The sequence below is a fragment of the Orbicella faveolata genome, unplaced genomic scaffold (assembly GCF_042242905.1).
Source record: "Orbicella faveolata isolate gen_17 unplaced genomic scaffold, um_ofav_v1 contig_26, whole genome shotgun sequence".
Classification (NCBI taxonomy): Eukaryota; Metazoa; Cnidaria; class Anthozoa; order Scleractinia; family Merulinidae; genus Orbicella; species Orbicella faveolata.
In genome coordinates, this window is record NW_028301554.1 from 4,060,435 (window position 1) to 4,085,417 (window position 24,983).

Below are 24,983 nucleotides of genomic sequence, written 5' to 3' on the forward strand. Positions count from 1 at the left end.
CCCGTTCTTACAGGAAACGATTGAGTTTGCGATCAATCCTCGCTTTTTGATTGTCTGAATGTCGTGACTATCATAATCGCGATATGCATATATATTATTCTAACTGGCCAAGATAGACACCAGACGATGCAAAGTTAGCTAGAGCTCATCGGCGTACGAGCCGGGCGGGGGGGGGGGGGAGGGGTAGGGGGCGAGGGGGGCTGCAGTCCCACAGCTACGGAAAATTACGTAATTTTTCGGGCAAAACGGTCATGATTCAGGCAACGACACTTAAAGAAAACATTACAAAATGATGCTGTTAATGTGATTTCCAAAACTCGAAAAAAAAGTTTCTACTTTTTATGAAGCTCTCTGTGATTATACGCCCGACCGGGTGTCTGTAGGCCGTTGAGTGATTTCTTCAATGGGTTGGTACCTGAAGTAGTACCGTGTGCGTACAGTATAAAGTGTACCATTTGTATCTACTGCTGATCTTAAGTATCGTTGGCGCACCGAAAACGCCGCGGTAGTCAGTTGGGACAGCGTTTTCGGCCTTTCCTTTTAAATTTTAAGGCTTGTAAGCTACTTTCTTTGACATTTGCCATGCAAAAAGGACTTAGACTGAAATGTTATGAGGGACCTGGGGTTTTCTGCTGGCTACAAGTTGGCTAAATGTGTATCGTGGAAATCCAAAATAAGGATATTATTTACTTTCCCGATTTTCCATCAGCAAAACAAGGACACGAATCAAAGCGAACGAAGACCAAGACTTTTTTTCTTGTGGTGGCTTTGAAAGGGCCGTTTAGAATGTCTTAATCATGGTGTGTTTTAATTTATTTCTTGAATTTTACTTTGGAGGTGTTCCTCTAGTACGCCCATGTTGTTAAGCATCTTATTTACGTGGCTTTTGAATTCACAGAAGGCTTGCAGTGTTCGCTGCAAGTCTGCTGTGGCCAAGAATATCGGCTCAAACGACTTCTAGCAACGCCTCATGTTGTTCTTTGAACGTCTGGAGTATGTCGAGACGTTCGTCTCGAATATATGATTGCTTCTGTAACGGTTGTCCAAACGGTCCATCTTCAAACACAAACGTCACTGTTGCTGATCAGCCGATTGCTGAACGAACTCCATGAAAAGAAGCACTTTTTCTTTTAATAAGTTGTATATGTTACTAGCTTGAGACTGTTGGTAGAGGTCATTGAGTATCCAAGCTTTCAATAGAACTATCTATATGAACGTTTTTCTTTTTCACGCAGTTTGAGTGCGTTTGCATCCCGATTTCAACACTCACGCATTCGGGCACTGAGTATTTTTTTCGGGCAAGAAGGTCACCCACAAGTCTAAAGGTGCCCGTACGCAAGAGCTGTACTTATAACAGCGAAACTTGCTTTGGAAAGTGAGAGTACGAAAACCGCTTGAGGGTTTCTAGATATTTCAAGGAAAAACTGATTATCATAATACGTCAAGCATGAAAGATGTATTTCGAAGTTTCTGGAGTGTCAAAACATAAGCTTGGCGGGAGGCGAGATAAGCTGAAAATCCAGCGGGATGTGGAATGCGGGATGCGGGTTTTGGGATAAAGATATCTTAGCCGGAGTAGCATATGCTCAATTCAACCAGGAAGTGCGGGATAAATTTGATATTAAGGGACGGGATGTGAGATGAAAAACAGCAAATCACGGTTACTTAGTGGCTGAATAAATTAATTTACCTCATGTTCAGGATTGTTTGGAAACACTGATGAGTTAAAGAGAAGCAATTTTTAAAAGAGCTTGCCAATCACGTTTTAGTCACACCAGCGTCATTAACTATCACTGCAAGTAGTTGTGCTTCATCTTTTAACTACATGACGTCAGAGTTAAAAGAAGTTAGTCATTTCAGTCGACGTTACGGTTACACATTCTCCAAGGTTTTTTCTTTGCGTGCAAAAAGTAGATCGACTGTGAACAGCTCTTTATGATTTCAGTCTACTATGAATAACAAAGCTATTAAAATATTGATGTATACTCACGGGGTTTGATGAGTCGACCAGAATGAAACCAAATGGATAAGCGCCAATGACAAGACCTTTTCCTCTGAAAGGTAGAAGAGAAGGAAAAGGTAAGCAAATTATTACTGCAGGAACGATGCTTCGAAACAGTTATTCGCGGGACTCACTAATAGCTGCTTTAAAAAAGCAAAAAAAAAAAAAAAAAAAGCAGTAACGCAATTCATACAAACTTCTCTCAGTGTAAATTTAAAGTATTAAAAATCATCTCTACTTGTTATATGTGCACCAAACGCTATCAGTCACAGAAAGCTTACAGTTTATAAACTTACCGTGTTCAGTTTCGCAGTCTTCTGATGAAAATGAGACCAAAAGTGATAGAAACTAAAACAACACTGGGGGAGTTTCCCTGCAAGACAATAGGAGGTCCAAGAGGAAGTCAAAACAAACTAATATTGAGATAGAAGTTGTGCAAACCGATAAAATAAAAACATTCGAAATTAAGTTAAATTTTTTATATTTCCATTCCTTGCTAAACACTGACGGTAAAAGTCTTATAGCTTTTAGAGCATATTGGGTCTTAACCATAGATAATAATCAACGAAATGGTTATCAAGCTAGACAAAGTTCTTTATTCTATGTTGTTGCTCGCTCTTTGGCTTAACCGTACATAAAACACAATTGGTGTTAACTCAGTTCTGTCTTATAGATTTACCAACATAAACGTTTCAGCTATCTAATAAATACACTGTGGAAAAATTGTTCATAGTCCTGGACCTACGAACATAAATCTTAGTATCTTTGGTTCCTCTTTTGAAATTTCTCGGGCTTAAAAGTCACTCCAGTTTAGTATTAAACTCTGTGTCTGCTGATAAATAAAATTTACATTCCACGCCGGTTCCTGTCATATAAAGACTGACTTGCTCTGAAGAGAAATAAGACAACTAGTGAAAGCCACTTTTGCCATCGATCTGTTGTAAAATATGGAAGACCGTGGATTAACTTTTCTCCAGTTTTCACTTTATAATATACTTTGTACGATCGATCACAAACTTTTCCCATGCAAGCAGACATCAGATCTGACAGAGCCAAAAACTTTGCTTCCTAAAAGCAAACGATGGATTTTGCAATAAATCATCACTTTGTGATCATGTCTAAATGTCGTGGCTCAGTATCATAATAAAGCTATACATTATTCCAACTGTTTAAGACAGAAACCAGACGATACAAAGCCAGCTAGAGCTGTACTTATCACGGCGGAACCTGGGGCCCGTTTCTCGAAAGCCCTGGAAACTTTTCGGGCCCGTAAAGCCGTTTTTAGTTCATCTGTATCTAAAAACGGAGATGTGTCTTCGCCTGAAACTTTTTGTATGAAGGGATCCTCTGTTCACATTAAGAATATGTGAGTAAAACAGCTCTGTAATCGTAAGATTCGAGATTTTGCACTGGCTTTCAGAGCCCGAAAAGTTTCCGGGGCTTTCGAGAAACGGGTCCCTGCTTTAGAAAGTAAAACAATGGAATTCGCTTGAGGGGTTCTCGATATTTTAATGAAACACTGATTATTCTAATACGTGATAAATGGAAAATATATTTCAAAGTTCAGGGGAGTCAAAACATATGCTTGGTGGAAGGCGAGATAAGCTGAAGACCCAGGCGGGATGTACAATGCGGGACTCGGGATGAAAATATCAGGAAATGCCGGCTAACTTTGGAAATGAGGGACGGGATGGAGGACGAAAAACAGCAAATTACGGTGACTTAGTGACTGAAGAAATTATTGTTATCTTCCAGGAGTCTTTGAAAACAGTAATGAGTTAAAAAGCAGGCGTTTCTAAAACAGGTGTCCAATCGCGTTTCAGTCACACCGACGTCATTAACTATAACCGGATTTGAATAGTCTTTAATTACATGACGTCAAAGTTAAAAGTAGTTTGTGACTAAGGTCGACATTACGGTTACAAATTTTCTCGGGTTCTTTCTTTGCGTTTAATAAGTAGATCGACTGTGAACAGTTTACTTAACGATTTCAACCTACTATGAATAATAAAGCTTTTAGAATATTGATTTATACTCACTGGTTTTAATGAGTCGACCAGAATGAAATGAAAATGAATACGTGTCAATAACAGAACCTTTTCCGCTGAAAAGTAGAAGAGAAGGAAAAGTTAAACAAATTATTACTGCGCAAACGATGCTTGCAAACATTTATTCGCGTCGCTCACTATTAGTCATAACAACATGATTAAACTTGCCGTATTAAGTTTGTCGTTCTTAAGATAAAAGTGAAAACAAAAATGCCAGAAACTTGAAAAAACACTGTAAGAATTTCCCTGTAAGGCAGAAGGAAGTCAAGGGAAAATGGAAACGTTTCAAACCGGGCTCAAAACAATCGAATTAAAACACTTCTTTTTAAGTGTGTTATTACGTTTTTTGCTATCTCGATCTATTTTTTGTCAACATACTAAGGAAATAGTCCAATAGCTTTAAAGGCATATTGAACGTGCGTCACTTCGTTTCCAGAGGGATAAATGTTTCTACCAAAATTGTTCCCAGTGCAATGGAACTCTGCCTTATGGTCACCTCGTTAATGCGACCACTTTTTATGTCTCGGTGAAACGCTCATACTTTTCTTTATAAGAAAGCGCCACCCCGCTAATACGGCCAACAGCCACATTCTGAAATCCCAACATGTATAATCCTTGATAATTTAACCCTATTCAGTATACGGCCACTCAAAGAGTTATGTTCTTCTTTCTATTCTCACTGAATAATTAATTAGGGCATCGTGAAACGTCCAATAAATGTACTCCGCGATCCTTGGGGTAGCATTAGTGCATTGCGGGCTTCCCCTCTACATAGGATTCGCCACGTGGTGATGATTTCATCGAGTCACAGCGCCTACCGGGGAAACGACAAATCAAGGTTCGACCCACTCTCCTTCCCTGGTGTTGGTTATCATCCCCTTGTATGCTCGCTGTCTACCTCTTACCACAGCAAGTCCGCAGAGCTCGCCCGTAACTTAGTTTCGCGATGTGGTAAGTAATAGCCAGCGAGGATATAGTACTATCCTTAATATGGTATGCACTGATTGATGTCTATCTATTTTTAATTATATCTGCATCCGGGATGCCTTTAAAAAACAGCTATTTAGAAGTGCAATTGTGATATGTATGTTATCACGTCACTTAATTTAGACCAGTCATGAAATTTGACCCCACCCGGTTAATACTGCCACCTCGATAACACGGCCAAATTTTCATGATCATGGCCCGTTGGTGACCATATTAACGGGGATCCACTGTAAAATAGCAAGGTATATATGTAAATTAATATCCTCGGAATTTCTTTTCTTTCTCGTGATTATGATGACTAAGCTCGCCTGTACGTGTCACGCATTACAAGAAGAAGAGTTGATAGCTTTAATTTATGTTAACAGTGTCATGGCTAACAATGTTGTTTTGAAAGACCTGAACCATACCGTTAATCTTTGGAGACTTCTGTGCAGCGGCTGTCGAATTGACGTTGTAGATTTTTTTTTGTTTTAGCCCATATCACTTTCAAAAAAAATTGAAAATCGTAAACCGTTTGAATTTGTACAGAAGAAGAGTAGATAAATGAAGCCTAGAATAGAGAACGCAACACCTTCTACAACAGACTAGTTTTTGCTTGTCACCAATAGGAAGAACTTGGTGAACTACGCCTCCTATAAATTAATATCTACTCACCAGTCTGTCTGAATTAACAGGACGAATCCAAAATCAAACCGCGTCAACAACAGCAACTGTTTCAATGATAACAAAGAAGAAGTTAAGCAAGTTTTACATCGACAAGCGTTAATTTTAGCGAGCGTTCATTCGCGTGATTGTATTTCCTCGCGTGACTCATTGTAAGCTCGCATCCAAAATAAAATTTGTCACGCGATCTATTCAAATTTCTTGCAGTGGAAATTCAATAATATTTAATAGTCATTAATACCGATTTTTCTGTCAGAGTTATAAGCTCATGTTTTGAAGGACGATGTAAATTTACGGTGTTTAGTTACACCATCTTGACATCATCGTGAAACCAAAACCAAGAAACTGAAATATATCAGTGAGAGAATTCCCTTGTTAGATATTGGCAAACGATGCCACATACAAATAGAATAGCTGTGAAACAACTAAATAAAAGAGTTTTTCTAGTATGTGTTACATCCTTTTGTTTTCTTCATTTCTTTTTTTTGCCTAATACAGACGAGATAGCGGTCCAATAGCATTAAAATTATTTACATTTTGTTGCAGACCTCTTGATTCGGCTTTGAGCTTCGTTAATCGTGTTGCTAGCATATTGTACATCAATACACAGAATCCAATGCCACAACCAAAAGCAACAGAGGAAACTACTGTTTGCATGTTATCTTTGCATGAGCTGAATTATAACCTTTGCCACGTTCTCAAATCAAAAATTAACCACTTGCGCAATAATTTCCTCGCCACTATTTCGAGATTCCGGGTTTGAATTAAAAAAAGCAAAAAATCAAAACAAAACAAAGTGAAAAAAACGAAAGAAATCCAACTTACTAAATGTTACAAATGATTGTGGTTTCTGCAGGCAAACTGGAGACATTTGGCAGCTTAACCGACAAAACCCAAAACACTTAGGATTAAATACAGATAAGGGAACGCGAGAAAAAGGGGCAATGCTTGGTGTTGTGTAATTCTTAATCATCATTTTCAAGACACGCCAGATTGCAAATTTTAATTTGTGTCCGTCACTGCATAGCCAGGCTACATAATGCAGTCTTCGCGACTTGATCGATGACATTGATGAGTCATTGGGATAAATCTTCATTTTGCGATTTCATGAAAATAGGTGCAGCTATTCTGTGAGGGCAAACAATACCAGATTCGCTATACTTGGAACGGAAAATTTGGAGTTTCAAAAGTGAAAACTATGTAACATGCGGGTGTTTCCCGAAATTCCAAGAAAATAGATGATCATATCACGCATTGGTTTGTCGGTATTTAGGATGGGTTTAAAAAAGGATACAGGATGAAAATACCTTGTGGAAAGATTTAATTTGCACTCTTCGGTAAGCGGGATGTGTGGCGATTTTATAGTTAATGGTGAGATGCGGACAAATATTTCAAAAACCTGGAAATCTACAATTTTACCTAAAAGATCTCTAAGGAGCGTGAATTAGCTCAATGAGCATGTAGTATTCCTCTAGAGGTCAGAAAAATGAAATAAAAAATAAACACAAATATTGCTACTACTACTGTTCGGAGTTAATTCGTTATCCTCGGTGCCTCCCTGGGTCCTCCCTCCCCCAGTAGTGTCACGTCAAGCGCGGGTGTAAATTGTTTCGTCTGATCCACTGTAGACACCCAAATTATCAATCGAAGAGAATCGAACTTGTTTCTGCCGAGCCGGGGCTAAATCAAGTTATATGCAAACGATTATCATGATTATATTCGAGTTTAAATGGTTAGTGATCTTGTGCCTGCAACACATAGCAAATTTGTATTAGTTTTCGCCGTTACAGTGAGCCCAGTATGCATACAGCATTTCGTAACTGAAAGAGACCGGTTCTGTGATCGAGTTAGGTTCTACTGAGGAATTTGGAGGTGAGCAACGTCCTTGTAAAGTGACTATCATTAAGGTGTGTTCTTGATCCATGTCAGTCTTATCTCAACCTCGAATGTATTCCCTAATAACCGGTTGGCAGACTTATACCATTATGAAGCACTTGCTAAAGCAGGTTACTAATAGACCGCAAGCAAATTAGTGCTGGCAAGAGGATTTCATTCGGGATATCTACACCGTAACAACTAGACGATACAATATCAGGAGCCCATTTGAGGACATGTTCATGATATGCCGAATAAGCAATATGGATATGGTATTAAACTGTTAACAGTGGAAGCCGAAATGATATAATGTTTGAAACAAGATAACAACGAACTTACTGTTTCGCCGTAGCCAGTGCACAATGAGTCGTCCGTTCTTCGAAAGAAAAACTGCACAGGGACGTTTATGTGTCATTGCTTATATAGCGTGTTATTCGCATAAATTATCGATCTATAACACCATTTCAGTTTCAAAGCATTTGATGTCACAAGCGGAAACAGAAAAATATGAAAAAGAAATTCTCGTGGGCACGTGGATTTTGCATAAGGTCATTATGACCTTTGCTCATGAATAGATTTGTACCCATGAATGCGAAATGTCACAAATTCCATTTTGGTTTCTGCAAACACCTCTCGAGACATTTATCAGCAAGTACGCCCCATAAAACGCAAGGCAGTTAATTCTGAGCGATTTGCAGAAGTAATACTTCATAAAAACACAGAAGGGCGATCGATCTAGCAATCATGAACTTACAGTGTTTAGTTGTGCGATCTTAAGATTAACTTCAAACAAAAGGCGATCAACTAAAATAACACGAGAGACTTCCCCTGCAAGACACAGGAGAAACAACGACTGGTGCAAACCATAGTTAATGGAAGGGAATGGTTATGAAAAACTACAAAGTTCTTTGTCGTATGTGTTTGTTCTTGTTTTTGGCTTTAACAGTGCGCAAAACAAAGTTGTTGTCTACTACTGACTGAAGAACTAACCAATAGAAACGTTTTTGTTACGTAAATCATGCATAGCTAGTGTATGAGCGCAAAACAAAAGATTGTGCACAGTCGTGGACCTTCCAACATAAATCTTGGCATCTTTGTTTGCTCCTTTCAAAATTGCGGGCTTTATAGCTATTCTCATCTATTAAGAACTATGTACAAACGGATTTAGGCACATTAACCAGAGAACCAATCATTTCCAAGGCGTGTTATCCGTTGTCATGTTCACTCTTTTCAGGAAAAAAACAACAACAACAACAAGAACCGAGATACCCATACGACGGCTTTCAAATTCATCACTCCATTTACTGTAGACTTGTTGATGAATGATACAATTGACTTTTCAGTTTCATGTCATGGTGCTTTACGACAAATAAGCGCAACTTAAACAGAACTGATATCGCTCGTCCTTTGGAAACGTCCATTTGCATTTAACACACGTAAGTTTGTGAATTTACTGTTTGCATCAGTTGCTATATAAAGTAGTTGACAAGTTTTGTTCGACGGCTTTCTTCCTCATTTCTATTTTAACAGACAAGCAAATTACAGAATCAACCATATCTTTGAACCATATCTTCTTCTCAAATGACAGGGCAAACAATACAAGATTAGCTTCTTACCACATTAGAATTCCCTTTGAAAAGTGAAAACTACGAAACGTCCCGGTGTTTCCCGAAATTTCAAGATAAAGAAGATCACACCACGCATGTGTTTTGCGGTATGGGAAGTGGGTTTGAAATAAATATAGCGAGATACGGGATGAAACTATCTCGGGGGAAACGTTATTTGCACTCATCGTCAAGCGAGAAGCGGGACTCTCGAAAAGTCAATGGCGGGAACAGCAAATCGCACTTCCTCTGTGAACTCTACAGTTTCACCACACTGATATCTCTTAGCAGCTCCCTTTAGCTCCAGGAGCACGAAGTACGCCTCCAGGGCCAGCCGCGTAAAATAAAACTGTTCAGATTTTACTGCTCGCTATCCGAAGTGCCCCTCCCGCCACCCCCTCCTCCCCCGGCAGGGTAACGTGTTACATACGGAAGTAAATTGTCTAGTTTCATGAAAGAGGGATCCAAGCTGATATGTGCAAATTAACCAAAGAAACAATTTCTATTAAGGCGACTTACATGTGCTTTGCTATGTTCATTCTTTTCGAAATGCCGACGAGAAAGCGGTCCAGCAGCTTTTAAATTAATTATTCCATTTTGTTGTGGACTCTTGATGGTAGATTCGAGTTTCAATTTCAAATCATGAAAGAATAACGTGCTTTTACAACAAATGAGGCAACTTGAGAGAAACTGATATCGCTCGATCTGATTTTAATCCTTCATTTACATTTCATGACAATTAAGTCTGTGAATTTGCTGCTCACATCAGTAACTACATAATGTAGTTTGCACGTTGTAATCCATGGCATTCTTCTTCCTTTCTCTTGCAACAGATCGACGGATTAAAAACAAAACAGCTTCGGGCTTACGATTTATTTAATCTTGGCTTCGTGATTTTATGAACACTTAAACTACATATTATTGTCAACCGAGAAGGCAAACAATTCCAGTTTCTAGCTACTTAGCAAGGTAGAGTTCCCTTAGAAAAGTGAAAACCACGAATTGAACATTCGGGATTCCCGAAATTTCGAGAAAACAGATGTTGCTATCACGCATACGTATGACTGCTTGCGGGATGAGTTTTAAATATAGCGGGATACGAGATGAAACTACATGACAGATTACTGCTAGCTGAGGTTTTGATTCGGAACCTTCGCGTCTTAACCAATATGCCATGCAATTATTTCAAGAGGTTTTCGTGATATCCCAAATGAGAAGGTTGAATTTTAAAAGTGTTATCAGCAGAAGCCGAAATTATACATTGTTTGAAACAAAATAACGACTAACTTACCGTTGCAGAGCCTTCCGTCTTCCTCAGGAAAAATTTGAGAGCGGGACATCTACGTGTTACTGTTGATAATTTTGTTGATCGCATAAATTAATGATCTATCTGTAAAACCATTTCACTTTCCAGTATCTGACGTCACAAGCGGAAACAACAAAAGAAATTTCTTTTTCTCTGTTCACAGAATTAAAAAAAAAAGCACGCTTGGAATAATTTCGCCTTGACCAATGCATACTTTTGTTAATCAAGCTTTTAAATTTCAAAGTGTTAAATGACAATTCGCTTTAGAAGCGATTTCGTTTCCAAAGTGGCTCATCTCACATACACGGAAGATCGTAAATGTATTATGTGTCAATCACTACATCAAATGGTTTCCACGATTTGATCAATGCTACTCTTCCTCATTTCAATCCTCCGTGAGAAAAAAGATGTCGACTGGTACATTTACCTATGATTCTTAGCCCACAAAAACTTTAACAATGCTCATAAAAACGTACAGAAAAGTTCTAAAATCTTCAAACCTAGAACACACAGTGTTGTTAGCAGAGAGACAAATATCGCAAAAATATGGCTTTCCTGGTTTTTTTATGGGCTGTGTAAGGTTTGCATGGTATTGTGGTAAAATGTACAGCCGCCATCTTTTTTCCTACGGTGAATTGTAACAGGATGTCACATAAAGCCACAAAATGAGAGAGAAGTTGTACTTACCACTGTGATGTTCGCATTAAAAAGGATCGAAAGTGAAAACTACGGAACACTCGACGCCTTTCCTGAAATTCGGAGAAAAGGGATGACATATTATGCAGGTTTTTGGCTGAATTCTGGATGGGCTTATTTTCGAGGCGGGACACGAAATGAAACTTCTTCGTCAAAACATGATATGCACTGCGCAAGCACGATACCCACGCTTTTAAAATTAATGGCGGTATACGGAGTAAAAAAAATATAGCAAATCGCGAATTTTTAGTAGGGGTATTGATTGGTCCCATTCAGTTTAAAAGTACCTGCAAAATTTAGCCTTTCCTCGAATTGCTTGGAAAAATTAGATGAGTGCTCGCTTGCTCGTGCTCGAAAACGTTTTACAGCTGCTCGCATGCTCGGATTCTTGTTAAAATTCTCTCTCGTGTAGCGGAAGCATAATTTGCATCTTGGAACCAAAATTGACGCTGGAAACAATGTTTCCAGTTTTGTGAAACTGGGAAAGCTGGGAAGACATGCGCGCGCTATGAATGCTTCTGGAAACATTCATTCTGGAAACATTCTTCCTCGTTTAATCATAAAAATTACAATTTCCTCGATTGTGATTGGTTTAAAAAACTCCTATTTTCCACTAATTCACTTGCCAAGTTGCTATCGGACAGTTCAATAAGCCAATCACATTCAAAGTTGTACTTTAAATGAACCAATCACATTCAACGTTATAGTTACGTGCGTGCGTGGGTGCGCGCATCTGCTTTTGTGTTTTTGTTGCCTAATTGCCGGTAGGAGGTGCGGTGGCCTTAGAATGTTTACATCTCCTTTGTAGGTATTTTAATGCAAATTTTCCCTTTCTTTCATAACTTGGCTATTCTTCTATTTTTGGAAATTGTAATTTTAATGATTAATTGGTAATAAGACTTCGTGTCGTCCAATTCGGTCTGTAATCATACTCGTGATAAACAAATCGGACTCCCGCTGCACGGCCGTTCGATTTTGTCATCACTCTTATGATAACAGACCGAGTTGGACTCCACTCAGTCCTATTACCATTACTTATTGAAACTGATGACGTCCACGCGCGTAAGAAATCTTCACGAAAGGCACCCGCAAAGGTAGAAAGTAACTTAGAGACATGAGGACATGAGGAATATTACTATTACTAATCGACCTTCAGAGCTTGTCAGATCTATATGGCTGCCATTGGCTAGACCCTAGAAGCCTCCGAATGAATTTTCATTGCGTTGAATATTTTTCAGTCAATCAGCTTAAAACCAGTTTGCCGATCATGGAATCCGAAACTCAAATGCGTGTTGGATTACTTGGTGCAAAACAACGTTTCCTTCTCATAAAGGAGAGATTCCGCTTAGCGGAAAATTTACGAAGTGCTCGTTGCTCACCATTTGAAGTTTCTAAAGTGCTCGCAAAACTAAACGCACTGCTCGCATGCTCGCAAAGGCCCTGATTCGATCCTCCTGTTAGTGAACTCACGGTGTCGCTAAAAGGATCTGTAAGAAGTGGATGTTAGCTCAAGGAGCAAAACAGACGTCTCGAGAGGCGGCCTACGATAAAATTCTCCTGATTTGTTACTTGATATTCTCACTATCTCCCTCTTCCCAGCAGGGTATCGCAATAGGCACGATTTTCACCTGTCTAGTTTTATGTGTTTTCGACACTTGAGTTATCAATCGCACAAAACCGAAAGAAGTTTTTTAATGCAGCTAATAAATCAAGCTACATAAGAAACAACGAAATCAACACTAATTTTATCGGTGCGTAATGCTACCTTTACAAAACACCCGAAAACCAGTTTTTTTGTTCTTCCGTACAGTGAAGCCAGTGTTTATAGAGCATCTATTTGTGGCCGAAAGAAACTTCCGCTGAGAATAGATTAACGTTCTACCTGGGGCTGAGGGTGAACAGTTTCTTTGTCAAAAGGTGCGTTCTTGATTCACTGCGGTCTGTTCTCAACTCTGAATGTGGGAAATTCAAAACACCATTTGGAAGGGACACGCAGCATTTGCTAAGGCAGGTCACTAATTAACTGCTAGTAGATTAGTACTGGCAAGCGGATTTGATCTGGGGCCTCCTTTCTTAATCACTAGGCTATATTATTATACGAGAAGGTTTTGGCGATATCCCGAATGAGCAAAACTGGTATGGTAATTGTTATTAGTCGAACTTGTAATTAAGCATTGTTATGACATAGCGTGCGCTAGTCCTACCTAATTCCTTTTGAGCCATCATGAACAAAATCATTATGCACGCAGGGCCGTGCTTCATAAAATGACGTGTGTAGTTTCATTTCAGCTGCGAAATTTCCGTCGAGTTTAGTGGGAGTTCCTTTTGGTTAAGTTTCGGCAATGTGAAGATTATTCTGAACACTCCAAACCCTACTTTGAGCGTTTGACTTTTGCCGAGCTAAGATGTTTACTTAAACTTGAGTATTTTGACTTAGTTTGTCTACATTTTCATTGAGTATTTTTGACTTTGGTTGCGTACATTTTCATTATAATTAAATCGACGAAGCGAATTTTTCGTTGATAGTTTTAGAAACCAGGTTAAACGTTTTCGTTCAACTGATCGTGGCGCGTTAGGATCCTAATGACCTTTGTTTTCCTTCACCGTGCCTTGTGAAAACTCTTTAGTTAATTACAGATAAAACATGCTTTAGCGCCCAATATGTTGTCGCCATGTTATAAAAGAATTGGTTCATGCTTTTAGCTGTGCGTATATCGAGTTATGGATGCTCTTGGAAAGCTTGGAGAGCACTCAAGAAGCTAGAGTCTCTCTCGGCTATCGCCTCGAGCAACTCTTACGCTTCTTTCGTGCTCTCCAAACTTCCCGCGTGCATCCATAACTCGATATACGCGCGCTAAGAATGAACCAATTCTTTTTTTTTGAACAAAATATCGACTAACTTACCGTTGCACAGTAGTAGCTAGTAGTCTATGTTTAGCCGTCTGCTCTGCTCCAGAAAAACTGCAGAGGATCGCTCGTATTAATTAACATTATTCATCCATTAAAATATTTCAGTTTCACAGCATCTGACGTGCCTAGTGGAAGCGAAAACTAAATTGTTGTGTTTACGTGATTTTGTTATACGGCCGTTAATGACATTTACAAAAATAGCCGACCACTCGCGCAATAACATGTTCTTGACCAATGGTTTTTTACATTTAACACTTTAACACTCGAATTTCCTAGTACTAATTGCAAATCTTACGTCATAGTTACGTAAATATGAAGAATTCACGTTGAGGTTTCTGAAGACAACTCTCGATACTTTTGTCAGCTCGACCTATAAAATCCAAAGCACTTCGTTCTGAACAGTTTCCAAACGTGACACCGTGAGCCGCAAACGGTTGATCAACCATTCTCAAACTCATTAACAATTCATCAAGTTAAAACAAAGAAAATCACAACCGTGAGGGAGGTTTGGATACCCGGTCTTAATTAGCATAGATTTTGACGATTTTACTTCACCGTTTACTCCTTAGTTTTTGTTTCGATTGCCGGAAGATATATCAAACACTCGCGACAGTGTTTCATCGGCTATCCAAACACCTCGAATTTCGTCAAAAATACTCCGCTGCGCGTCGTATTTTAAACTCTCTCCTCAGTGTTTCTATATCCCGATAAAACACTGTCTCTCGTGTTTGATATATTACATCAATCATAATTAAGGTGTTTAGGATCAGCGTAAAGCTAAAAACGAGAGACTGAAATTCCTCTTGCAACCAAAGGAAAACAAATCTAAGGTGTGACGCATCGTTTCGTATCTTCATTCTTTGCTAAATAAGGAGAAGAAAGCGGTCGAATAGCTTTCAAGAACATTTTTATTTTGTTCGTGGATTCCTTGACAGAAAATACTTTGACATAGAAAGAGAAAAGTGCTTTAAAGACAAATAAGGCAACGTAGGAAAATTGATAATTTTTGGCGCTGTGTAACTCTTCATTACCATATTCCGTAAGACCCGAGAGATTTTCATTTGTTTCAGTCGCTGCATAATTAAAAATTGTTGGACGAGGTTGTGCAAAATATCGCGATTTGTCAATGGCGAGCAGATCAATTATCTGCCAAAGCCAAATGGAAGCTGTGGTTTTTATTATTCTTCAATTATTTTTAGCAATACGCACAGTTTTCAAAATTGAGGAATATCACTCGAAGATTCCCCAGTTTTAGCTGGGGAGTATTCAGTCAAGTAAAGTATTTGGAGCAATTGAGCGACAGCAAAAAGATTTGATGGGTCATGATTTGCGATAACCAAGCTCAGCCGCTTCATCAAAACGAGGCCTGGTTCACAACCATTCATATGAAAATGAGTTTACTTTGCATGTGAATGAAATCTCATTTTCATATGAAAGGATGGACATCAAGACTCGCTTTAAGAAAGAGGCTTAAAGTAATTCGGAGATGGCCTATATTATTGTTTTATCATTCGATCGCCAAGTTTGTTTTCATATTTACGTCTATCTCTGGCAGATCACGGAAGCAATCTGCCAGTTTTTCACCCGAGAGCCTGGTTAAAATTACGCAAAAGTAAGATTTTTTTTGCAGCAAAACACATTTAGACGGTATTACGCATGAGCAGACCATTATCTGCAGGCAGTTATTTGCAGGTCACGTGGTGGGCTTTCGGCCAATGAAAAGGAAGAAAAACTGCATGGAATAATAATAAATGTTGTTTGCACGATTTGATAGATGACATTCTTCCTCATTTCTATCGTAACAAAACCACGACATCACAGAACCAAACGCTTAATCTTCGCTTTGTGATTCAATGAACTGTCCAGAAAAATAGCTGTAAGAAGTGTTGCAATATGTAATGGCTTTTCAAAGAATTGCCTAAACTCAGTGATTGTTAATGAAGTAACATGGAGAATCCAAACTGACAAGAGGCACACCAGTTGGCTATTTACAAGCGCGGCCACAGAGTTGAATATGGCACTAGAAAAAAGTACACCAGTCAATGTTTCTTCTTCTCAGAGGTTACTGATGTATTTACCTCGAAGCGCGCTTTGGAAGCCTGGGTAGGAATAAATGGAAGGCGCGCGGTGCATGACGCGCCCTCCTTTCTATGATCTCCTCCAGAGCCTCTGAAGAAGTGAACTAGTTATTTGTCATCTGGTTTCGAGTCCTAAAACATCAAGTTATAATTAAAACTTATCAAGGTCTTACTTTCGCTTTGGTGAAAGTCTCTTTCATTGCCCTGAGCTTTTCTGATTTGACCGTCGGTAAAAGCCAAAATGAAAGAACAACTCTACAAAGAGAAAATGCCCCGTAAATCTAGAAAAAAAATTCAATTGATATTAAATGCACGTCTTTTAATCAGGTCAAAGGACCTCTGTACAATGCCCGTACTTGCTAGCGAGACATGAATAGTTTAAACACTCGCATTAGCTACTTTATTTACACCTCTATTTAGTTACGTATTATTTATTAAGTTATTCCTTATCACCTACTCGACTAACTTACCACTTAACCGATTTCACTGGTTTGGTTGCCAACTCGAAAGCGTCCGCTTCCTTGGCCACTACCGACTTCTTTTGTTTGTTTGTTTGTTTGTTTGTTATTTAATACGACAAATTATTGTAATTGAAACAATTGTGAAAAACTGAACTTGCACTTGAAGCTACTTAGACACTAAAAAAATTAAGTCAAAGCTTTGCGCTTCGGACGCACGGCGCATCTTAGTCAATGATACTTCCAGAAAAAAAATTGGTTTCCCTAACTATTATCAACTGTCATTTACATGATCAACCGGCGGGAAGAAGTTTGCGATAAGAAGAGAAGAGAAGGAAAAGTTAAGCAAATTATTACTGCAGAAACGATGCTTCGAAACAGTTATTCGCGGGACTTAATTTTTCGCGTGACTCACTAATAGCTGCTCTAAAAAAAAAAAAAAAAACAGTCACGCAATTCATACAAACCTCTCTCAGTGTAAATTTAAAGTAGTAAAATTCAACTCTACTTGTTATATGTGCACCCAAAGCTATCAGTCACAGAAAGCTTACAGTTTATAAACTTACCGTGTTCAGTTTCTCAGTCTTCTGATGAAAATGAAACCAAAAGTGATAGAAACTAAAACAACACTGAGGGAGTTTCCCTGCAAGACAATAGGAGGTCTAAGAGGAAGTCAAAACAAACTAATATTGAGATAAGTTTTAAACGTTTGCAAACCGATAAAATGAATACATTCGAAATAAAGTTACATTTTTTTATATTTCCAATCCTTGCTAAGCACTGACGGTAAAAGTCTTAAAGCTTTAAGAGCATATTGGGTCTTTGACCATAGTTAATAATCAACGAAATGGTTATCAAGCTAGACAAAGTTCTTTATTCTATGTTGTTGTTCGCTCTTTGGCTTAACCGTGAATAAAACACAATAGGTGTTAACTCACTTCTGTCCTATATATTTACCAACATAAACGTTTCAGCTATCTAATAAATACACTGTGGAAAGATTGTTCATAGTCCTGGACCTACGAACATAAATCTTAGTATCTTTGGCTCCTCTTTTGAAATTTCTCGGGCTTAAAAGCCACTCCAGTTTACTATTAAACTCTGTGTCTGCTGATAAATAAAATTTACATTCCACGCCGGTTCCTGTCATAGACAGACTGACTTGCTCTGAAGAGAAATAAGACAACTAGTGAAAGCCACTTTTGCCATCGAGCTGTTGTAAAATATGGAAGACCGTGGATTAACTTTTCTCCAGTTTTCACTTTATAATATACTTTGTACGATCGATTACCAACTTTTCCCATGCAAGCAGACATTAGATCTGACAGAGCCAAAAACTTTGCTTCCTAAAAGCAAACGATGGAGCTTGCAATAAATCATCACTTTGTGATCATGTCTAAATGTCGTGACTCAGTATCATAATAAAGCTATATATTATTCCAACTGGTTAAGATAGAAACCAGACGATACAAAGTTAGCTAGAGCTGTACTTATCACGGCGGAACCTGGGGCCCGTTTCTCGAAAGCCCCGGAAACTTTTCGGGCCCGTAAAGCCATTTTTCGTTCAACTGTATCTAAAAACGGAGATGTGTTTACGCCTGAAACTTCTTGTATGAAGGGATCCTGTGTTCATATTAAGAATGTGTGAATAAAACAGCTCTGTAATCGTAAGGTTCGAGATTTTGCTATGGATTTCAGAGCCCGAAAAGTTTCCGGGGCTTTCGAGAAACGGGTCCCTGGTTTGGCAAGTAAAACAATGGAATTCGCTTGAGGGGTTCTCGATATTTTAATGAAACACTGATTATTCTAATACGTGATAAATGGAAAATGTATTTCAAAGTTCAGGGGAGTCAAAACATATGCTTGGTGGAAGGCGAGATAAGCTGAAGACCCAGGCGGGATGTACAATGTGGGACTCGGGATGAAAATATCAGGAAATGCCGGCTAACTTTGGAAATGAGGGACGAGATAGAGGACGAAAAACAGCAAATTACGGTGACTTAGTGACTGAAGAAATTATTGTTATCTTCCGGGAGTCTTTGAAAACACTAATGAGTTAATGAGCAGGCGTTTTTAAAACAGGTTGCCAATCGCGTTTCAGTCACACCAGCGTCATTAACTATAACCGGTTTTGAATAGTTTATAATTACATGACGTCAAAGTTAAAAGTAGTTTGTGACTAAGGTCGACAGTACGGTTACAAATTTTCTCGGGTTCTTTCTTTGCGTTTAATAAGTAGATCGACTGTGAACAGTTTACTTAACGATTTCAACCTACTAACAATAATAAAGCTTTTAGAATATTGATTTATACTCACTGGTTTTAATGAGTCGACCAGAGTGAAATGAAAATGAATACGTGTCAATAACAGGACCTTTTCCTCTGAAAAGTAGAAGAGAAGGAAGAGTTAAACAGATTATTACTGCGCAAACGATGCTTGCAAACATTTATTCGCCTGGCTCACTATTAGCCATAACAACATGAGGAAAATCAGTCACGTGATTCATGCAAACCTCTCCCAGTGTAAATTCAAAATATGAATAATTAACTAATTCTATGTAATATGTGCACCCAACGCAATCAGTCACGGACAGGTTGCAGTTGATAAACTTGCCGTATTAAGTTTGTCGATCTTAAGATAAAAGTGAAACCAAAAGTGCTAGAAACTGGATTTAACACTGTAAGAGTTTCCCTGTAAGGCAAAAGGAAGTCAAGGAAAAATGGAAACGTTTCAAACGCGGCTCAAAACAATCGAATTAAAACACTTTTTCGTAAGTGTGTTATTACGTTTTTTGCGATCCATTTTTGTCAGCATACTAAGGGAATAGTCCAATAGCTTTAAAGGCATATTGAACGTGCGTCACTTCGTTTAGACAGGGATAAATGTCTTTGCCAAAATTGTCCCCAGTAAAGTGGAACACCGCCTTACGGTCACCTTGTTATTGCGACCACTTTTTATAACTCGGTGAAACGCCCATACTTTTCTTTAAAAGAAAGTGCCACCCCGCTAATACGGCCAACAGCCACATTCTGAAATCCCAACATGTATAATCCTTGATAATTTTACCCTATTCAGTATACGGCCTATCAGAGAGTTATGTTCTCCTTTCTATTCACACTGAATAATTAATTAGCGCATCGTGAAACGTCCAATAAAAGTACTCCGCGGCTTGGGGATACATTAGTGCATTGCGGGCTTCCCCTCTACATAGGATTCGCCACGTGGTGATGATTTCATTGAGTCACAGCGCCGACCGGGGAAACGAGAGATCAAGGTTCCACCCACCCTCCTCCCCTGGTGTTGGTTGACATCCCCTTGTATCCTCGCTGTCTACCTCTTACCACAGCAAGTCCGCGGATCTCGCCCATAACTTAGTTTCGCGATGTGGTAAGTAATAGCCAGTAAGGATACAGTACTATTGTTAATATGGTATGCACTGATTGACGTCTCTCTATTTTTTAATTATATCTGCATTCGGGATGCTTTTAAAAGAACAGCTGTTTAGAAGAGCAATTGTGATATGTATGTTATGACGTCACTTAATTTAGACCAGTCATGAAATTTGACCCCACCCCGTTAATACGACCAAATTTTCATGATCATGGCCCGTTGGTGACCATATTAACGGGGTTGCACCGTACAATACCATGGTATATGTAAAAATTCATATCCTCGGAATTTCTTTTCTTTCTCGTGATTATGATGACTTACCTCGCCTGTACGTGTCACCCATTACAAAAAGAAGAATTGATAGCTTTAATTGATTCAAACACTGTCATGGCTAACAATGTTGTTTTGAAAGACCTGAACCATACCGCTAATCTTTGGAGACTTCTGTGCAGTGGCTGTCGAATTGACGTCGTAGAATTTTTGCTTGTCTTATTCTACGAAACAGCATTTAGTTCATATCACTTCCAAAAAAAATTTTAAATCGTAAACCGTTTGAATTTGTACAGAAGTAGGGTAGATTAATGAAGCCTAGAATAGAGAACACAACACCTTCTACAACAGACTACAGTTTTTGCTTGTTACCAATAGGAAGAACCTAGTGATCTACGCCTTCTATAAATTATTATCTACTCACCAGTCTGTCTGAATTAACAGGACGAATCCAAAATCAAACCGCGTCAACGACAGCAACTGTTTCAATGATAACAAAGAAGAAGTTAAGCAAGTTTTACATCGACAAGCGTTACTTTTAGCGAGCGTTCATTCGCGTGATTGCATGTATTTTCTCGCGTGACTCATTGGTGGAGCTCGCAAACCAAATGAAATTTGTCACGCGATCCATGCAAATTTCTTGGAGCGGAAATTATTCAATAATATTTAATAGTAATTAATACCGATCTTTCTGTCAGAGTTATAAGCTCATATTTGAAGCACGATGTAAATTTACGGTGTTTAGTTACACCATCTTGACATAAATATGAAGCCAAAATTAAGAAAATGAAATATATGAGTGAGAGAACTTCCCTCTGAGTTAGTAGCAAACAATGGCACATACAGATAGAATAGCTGCGAAACAACTTAATAAAAGAGTTCTTCTAATGTGTGTTACATCCTTTGCTATCTTCATGTTTTTGCTAAATGTTTTTACTGACCTCTTGATTCGACTTTGAGCTTCGATAATCGTGTTGCTAGCATATTGTACATCAATACACAGAATCCAATGTCACAAGCAGAAACAACAAAGAAAGCTACTGTCTTAAGTTCTGTGGAGAAAGGTTTGCCACTGTCTCTTGATATTTTTCAACAGACGTTTCGGCTAATGCTTAAGCCTTCATCAGTGATATGAAAGCGAAGTTCGTTGTCATACGCTATTTAAAGTAACGTAACGCGAGGCTTGTGCGTGTGACCATGTAATTCATGCTCGCGCGATGCCTTTGCAGGCTTCTGGAAGTACCTTTTTCCATAGAACTTATGACATCTCCTGACTACACTTTTTGTATTTTTAAACTAATGTCTACTGTCTACGTGATCTTTGCATGAGCTGATTTATGACCTTTGCCATGTTCTCAAACAAACAAAAAAATGAACGACTTGCACAATAATTTCCACAAAGTTCTTTGTCGTATGTGTTTGTTCTTTTTTTTGGCTTTAACAGTGCGCAAAACAAAGTTGTCTGAAGAACTAATCAATAGAAACGTTTTTGTTACGTAAATCATGCATAGCTAGTGTATGAGCGCAAAACAAAAGATTGTGCACAGTCGTAGACCTTCCAACATAAATCTCGGCATCTTTGTTTGCTCTTTTGATATTTGCCGAGCTTTATAGGTATTCTCCTCTGTTAAAAACTATGTACAAACGGATTTAGGCACATTAACCAGAGAAGGAATTATTTCTAGGGCGTGTTACACCTGTTGTCATGTTCATTCTTTTCTGAAAAAAAAAAACAACAACAACAACAAGAACCGAGATATCCATACGATGCCTTTCAAATTCATTACTCCATTTACTGTAGAATTCTTGATGAATAATACAATTGACTTTCCAGTTTCAAGTCTTGGTGGTTTACGACAAATAAGCGCAACTTAAGCAGAACTGATATCTCTCGTCCTTTTGAAACTTCCATTTGCATTTAACACACGTAAGTTTGTGAATTTACTGTTTGCATCAGTTGCTATATAAAGTAGTTGACAAGTTTTGTTCGACGGCTTTCTTCCTCATTTACCTTGTAACCGACAAGCAAATTACAGAATCAACCATTTTCAAGTTTGCGATTTATCATTGTTTTGTGATTTAATAAATATTTGAACTATATCTTTGGACCATATCTTCTTCTCAAATGACAGGGTAAACAATACACGATTAGCTTCTTACCACATTAGAATTCCCTTTGAAAAGTGAAAACTACGAAACGTTCCGGTGTTTCCCGAAATTTCAAGATAAAGAAGATCACACCACGCATGTGTTTTGCGCTATGGTAAGTGGGTTTTAAATAAATATAGCGAGATACGGGATGAAACTATCTCGGGGGAAACGTTATTTGCACTCATCGTCAAGCGAGAAGCGGGACTCTCGAAAAGTCAATGGCGGGAACAGCAAATCGCACTTCCTCTGTGAACTCTATAGTTTCACCACACTGATATCTCTTAGCAACTCCCTTTAGCTCCAGGAGCACGAAGTACGCCTCCAGAGCCAGCCGTGTAAAATAAAACTGTTCAGATTTTACTGCTCGCTATCCAAAGTGCCCCTCCCGCCACCCCCTTCCTCCCCCGGCAGGGTAACGTGTTACGTACGGAAGTAGATTGTCTAGTTTGATGAAAGAGGGATCCAAGCTGATATGTGCAAATTAACCAAAGAAACAATTTCTATTAAGGCGACTTACATGTGCTTTGCTATGATCATTCTTTTCTAAATGCAGACGAGAAAGCGGTCCAACAGCTTTTAAATTAATTATTCCATTTTGTTGTGGACTCTTGATGGTAGATTCGAGTTTCAATTTCAAATCATGAAAGAATAACGTGCTCTTACCCCAAATGAGGCAACTTGAGAGGAACTGATATCGCTCGATCTGATTTTAATCCTTCATTTACATTTCAAGACAATTAAGTCTGTGAATTTGCTCTTCACATCAGTAACTACATAATGTAGTTTGCACGTTGTAATCCATGGCATTCTTTTTCCTTTCTATTGCGACAGATCGACGAATTAAAAACAAAACAGCTTCGGGCTTACGATTTATATAATCTTGGCTTCGTGGTTTTATGAACACTTAAACTACATATTATTGTTAACCGAGAAGGCAAACAATTCCACTTTCTAGCTACTTAGCAAAGTAGCGTTCCCTTAGAAAAGTGAAAACCACGAATTGAACATTCGGGGATTCCCGAAATTTCGAGAAAACAGATGTTGCTATCACACATACGTACAACTGCTTGCGGGATGAGTTTTAAATATAGCGGGATACGGGATGAAACTGACAGATTACTGCTAGCTGAGGTTTTGATTCTGGACCTTCGCGTCTTAACCAATATGCCATGCAATTATTTCAAGAGGTTTTCGTGATATCCCGAATGAGAAGGTTGAATTTTAAAAGTGTTATCAGCAGAAGCCGAAATTATACATTGTTTGCGATAAAATAACGACTAACTTACTGTTGTACAGCCTTCCGTCCTCCTCAGGAAAAACTTGAGAGCCGGGAAATCCACGTGTTACTGTCGATAATTTTGTTGATCGCATAAATTAATGATCTATCTGTAAAACCATTTCATTTTCCAGTATCTGACGTCACAAGCGGAAACAACAAAACACATTTCTTTTTCTGTGATCACAGAATTTAAAAGAAAAGCACGCTTGGAATAATTTCGCCTTGACCAATGCATACTTTTGTTAATCAAGCTTTTAAATTTCAAAGTGTTAAATGACAATTCGCTTTAGAAGCGTCTCATCTCGCAGTCCTTTGCGGGACGGTTACTAGGGACAAGACTGTGAGATCGTTTCCAAAGTGGCTCATCTCACATACACGGAAGATCGTAAATGTATTATGTGTCAATCACTACATCAAATGGTTTCCACGATTTGATCAATGCTATTCTTTCTCATTTCAATCCTCCGTGAGAAAAAAGATGGCGACTGGTACATTTACCCATAATTCTTAGTCCACGAAAACTTTAACAATGCTCATAAAAACGTACAGAAAAGTTCTAAAATCTTCAAACCTAGCATACACAATGTTGTTAGCACAGAGACAAATATCGCAAAAATATGGCTGTCCTGGTTTTTTTATGGGCTGTGTAAGGTTTGCTTGGTATTGTGGTAAAATGTACGGCCGCCATCTCTTTTCCTACGGCGAATTGTAACAGGATGTTACATAAAGCCACAAAATGAGAGAGAAGTTGTACTTACCACTGTGATTTTCGCATTAAAAAGGATCGAAAGTGAAAACTACGGAACACTCGACGCCTTTCCTGAAATTCCGAGAAAAGGGATGACATATTACGCAGGTTTTTGGCTGAATTCTGGATGGGCTTATTTTCGAGGCGGGACACGAAATGAAACTTCTTCGTCAAAGCATGATATGCACTACGCAGGCAGGATACCCACGCTTTTAAAATTAATGGCGGTATACGGAATAAAAAAAATATAGCAAATCGCGAGTTTTTAGTAGGGATATTGATTGGTCCCATTCAGTTTAAAAGTACTTGCAAAATTTAGCCTTTCCTCGAATTGCTTGGAAAAATTAGATGAGTGCTAGCTTGCTCGTGCTCGAAAACGTTTTACAGCTGCTCGCATGCTCGGATTCTTGTTAAAATTGTCTGTCGTGTAGCGGAAGCATAATTTGCATCTTGGAACCAAAATTGACGCTGGAAACAATGTTTCCAGTTTTCTGAAACTGGGAAACGTTGGGAAGAT

The 24,983-nt window shown here is 38.7% G+C and overlaps 1 protein-coding gene across 8 annotated transcripts in view; it reads right to left on the reverse strand.

Moving 5' to 3' along the window:
- Positions 1-24,983, reverse strand: part of LOC110045322 (tetratricopeptide repeat protein 28-like) — a 63,143-nt gene that overhangs the window by 12,353 nt on the left and 25,807 nt on the right. The window contains exons 1-6 of one of the 8 annotated variants that reach the window (XM_089295995.1): positions 18,945-19,004; positions 17,194-17,270; positions 5,692-5,747; positions 4,042-4,106; positions 2,299-2,375; positions 1,991-2,054 (exon numbers count right to left, since the gene is read on the reverse strand). The exons of 1 other annotated variant lie outside the window; for it this stretch is intronic. Coding sequence is in view for 4 of the 7 variants with exons in the window: in XM_089295997.1 (XP_089152123.1) it covers positions 1,991-2,054; positions 2,299-2,375; positions 4,042-4,106; positions 5,692-5,747; positions 10,471-10,554 (346 nt within the window). In the remaining 3 variants the exon portion in view is untranslated. Of the gene's footprint in view, positions 1-1,990; positions 2,055-2,298; positions 2,376-4,041; positions 4,107-5,691; positions 5,748-7,914; positions 7,972-10,470; positions 10,642-17,193; positions 17,271-18,944; positions 19,005-24,983 lie in introns of those variants that run through there. 6 more of the 8 variants (XM_089295992.1, XM_089295996.1, XM_089295997.1 and 3 more) reach the window with 6 other exon arrangements.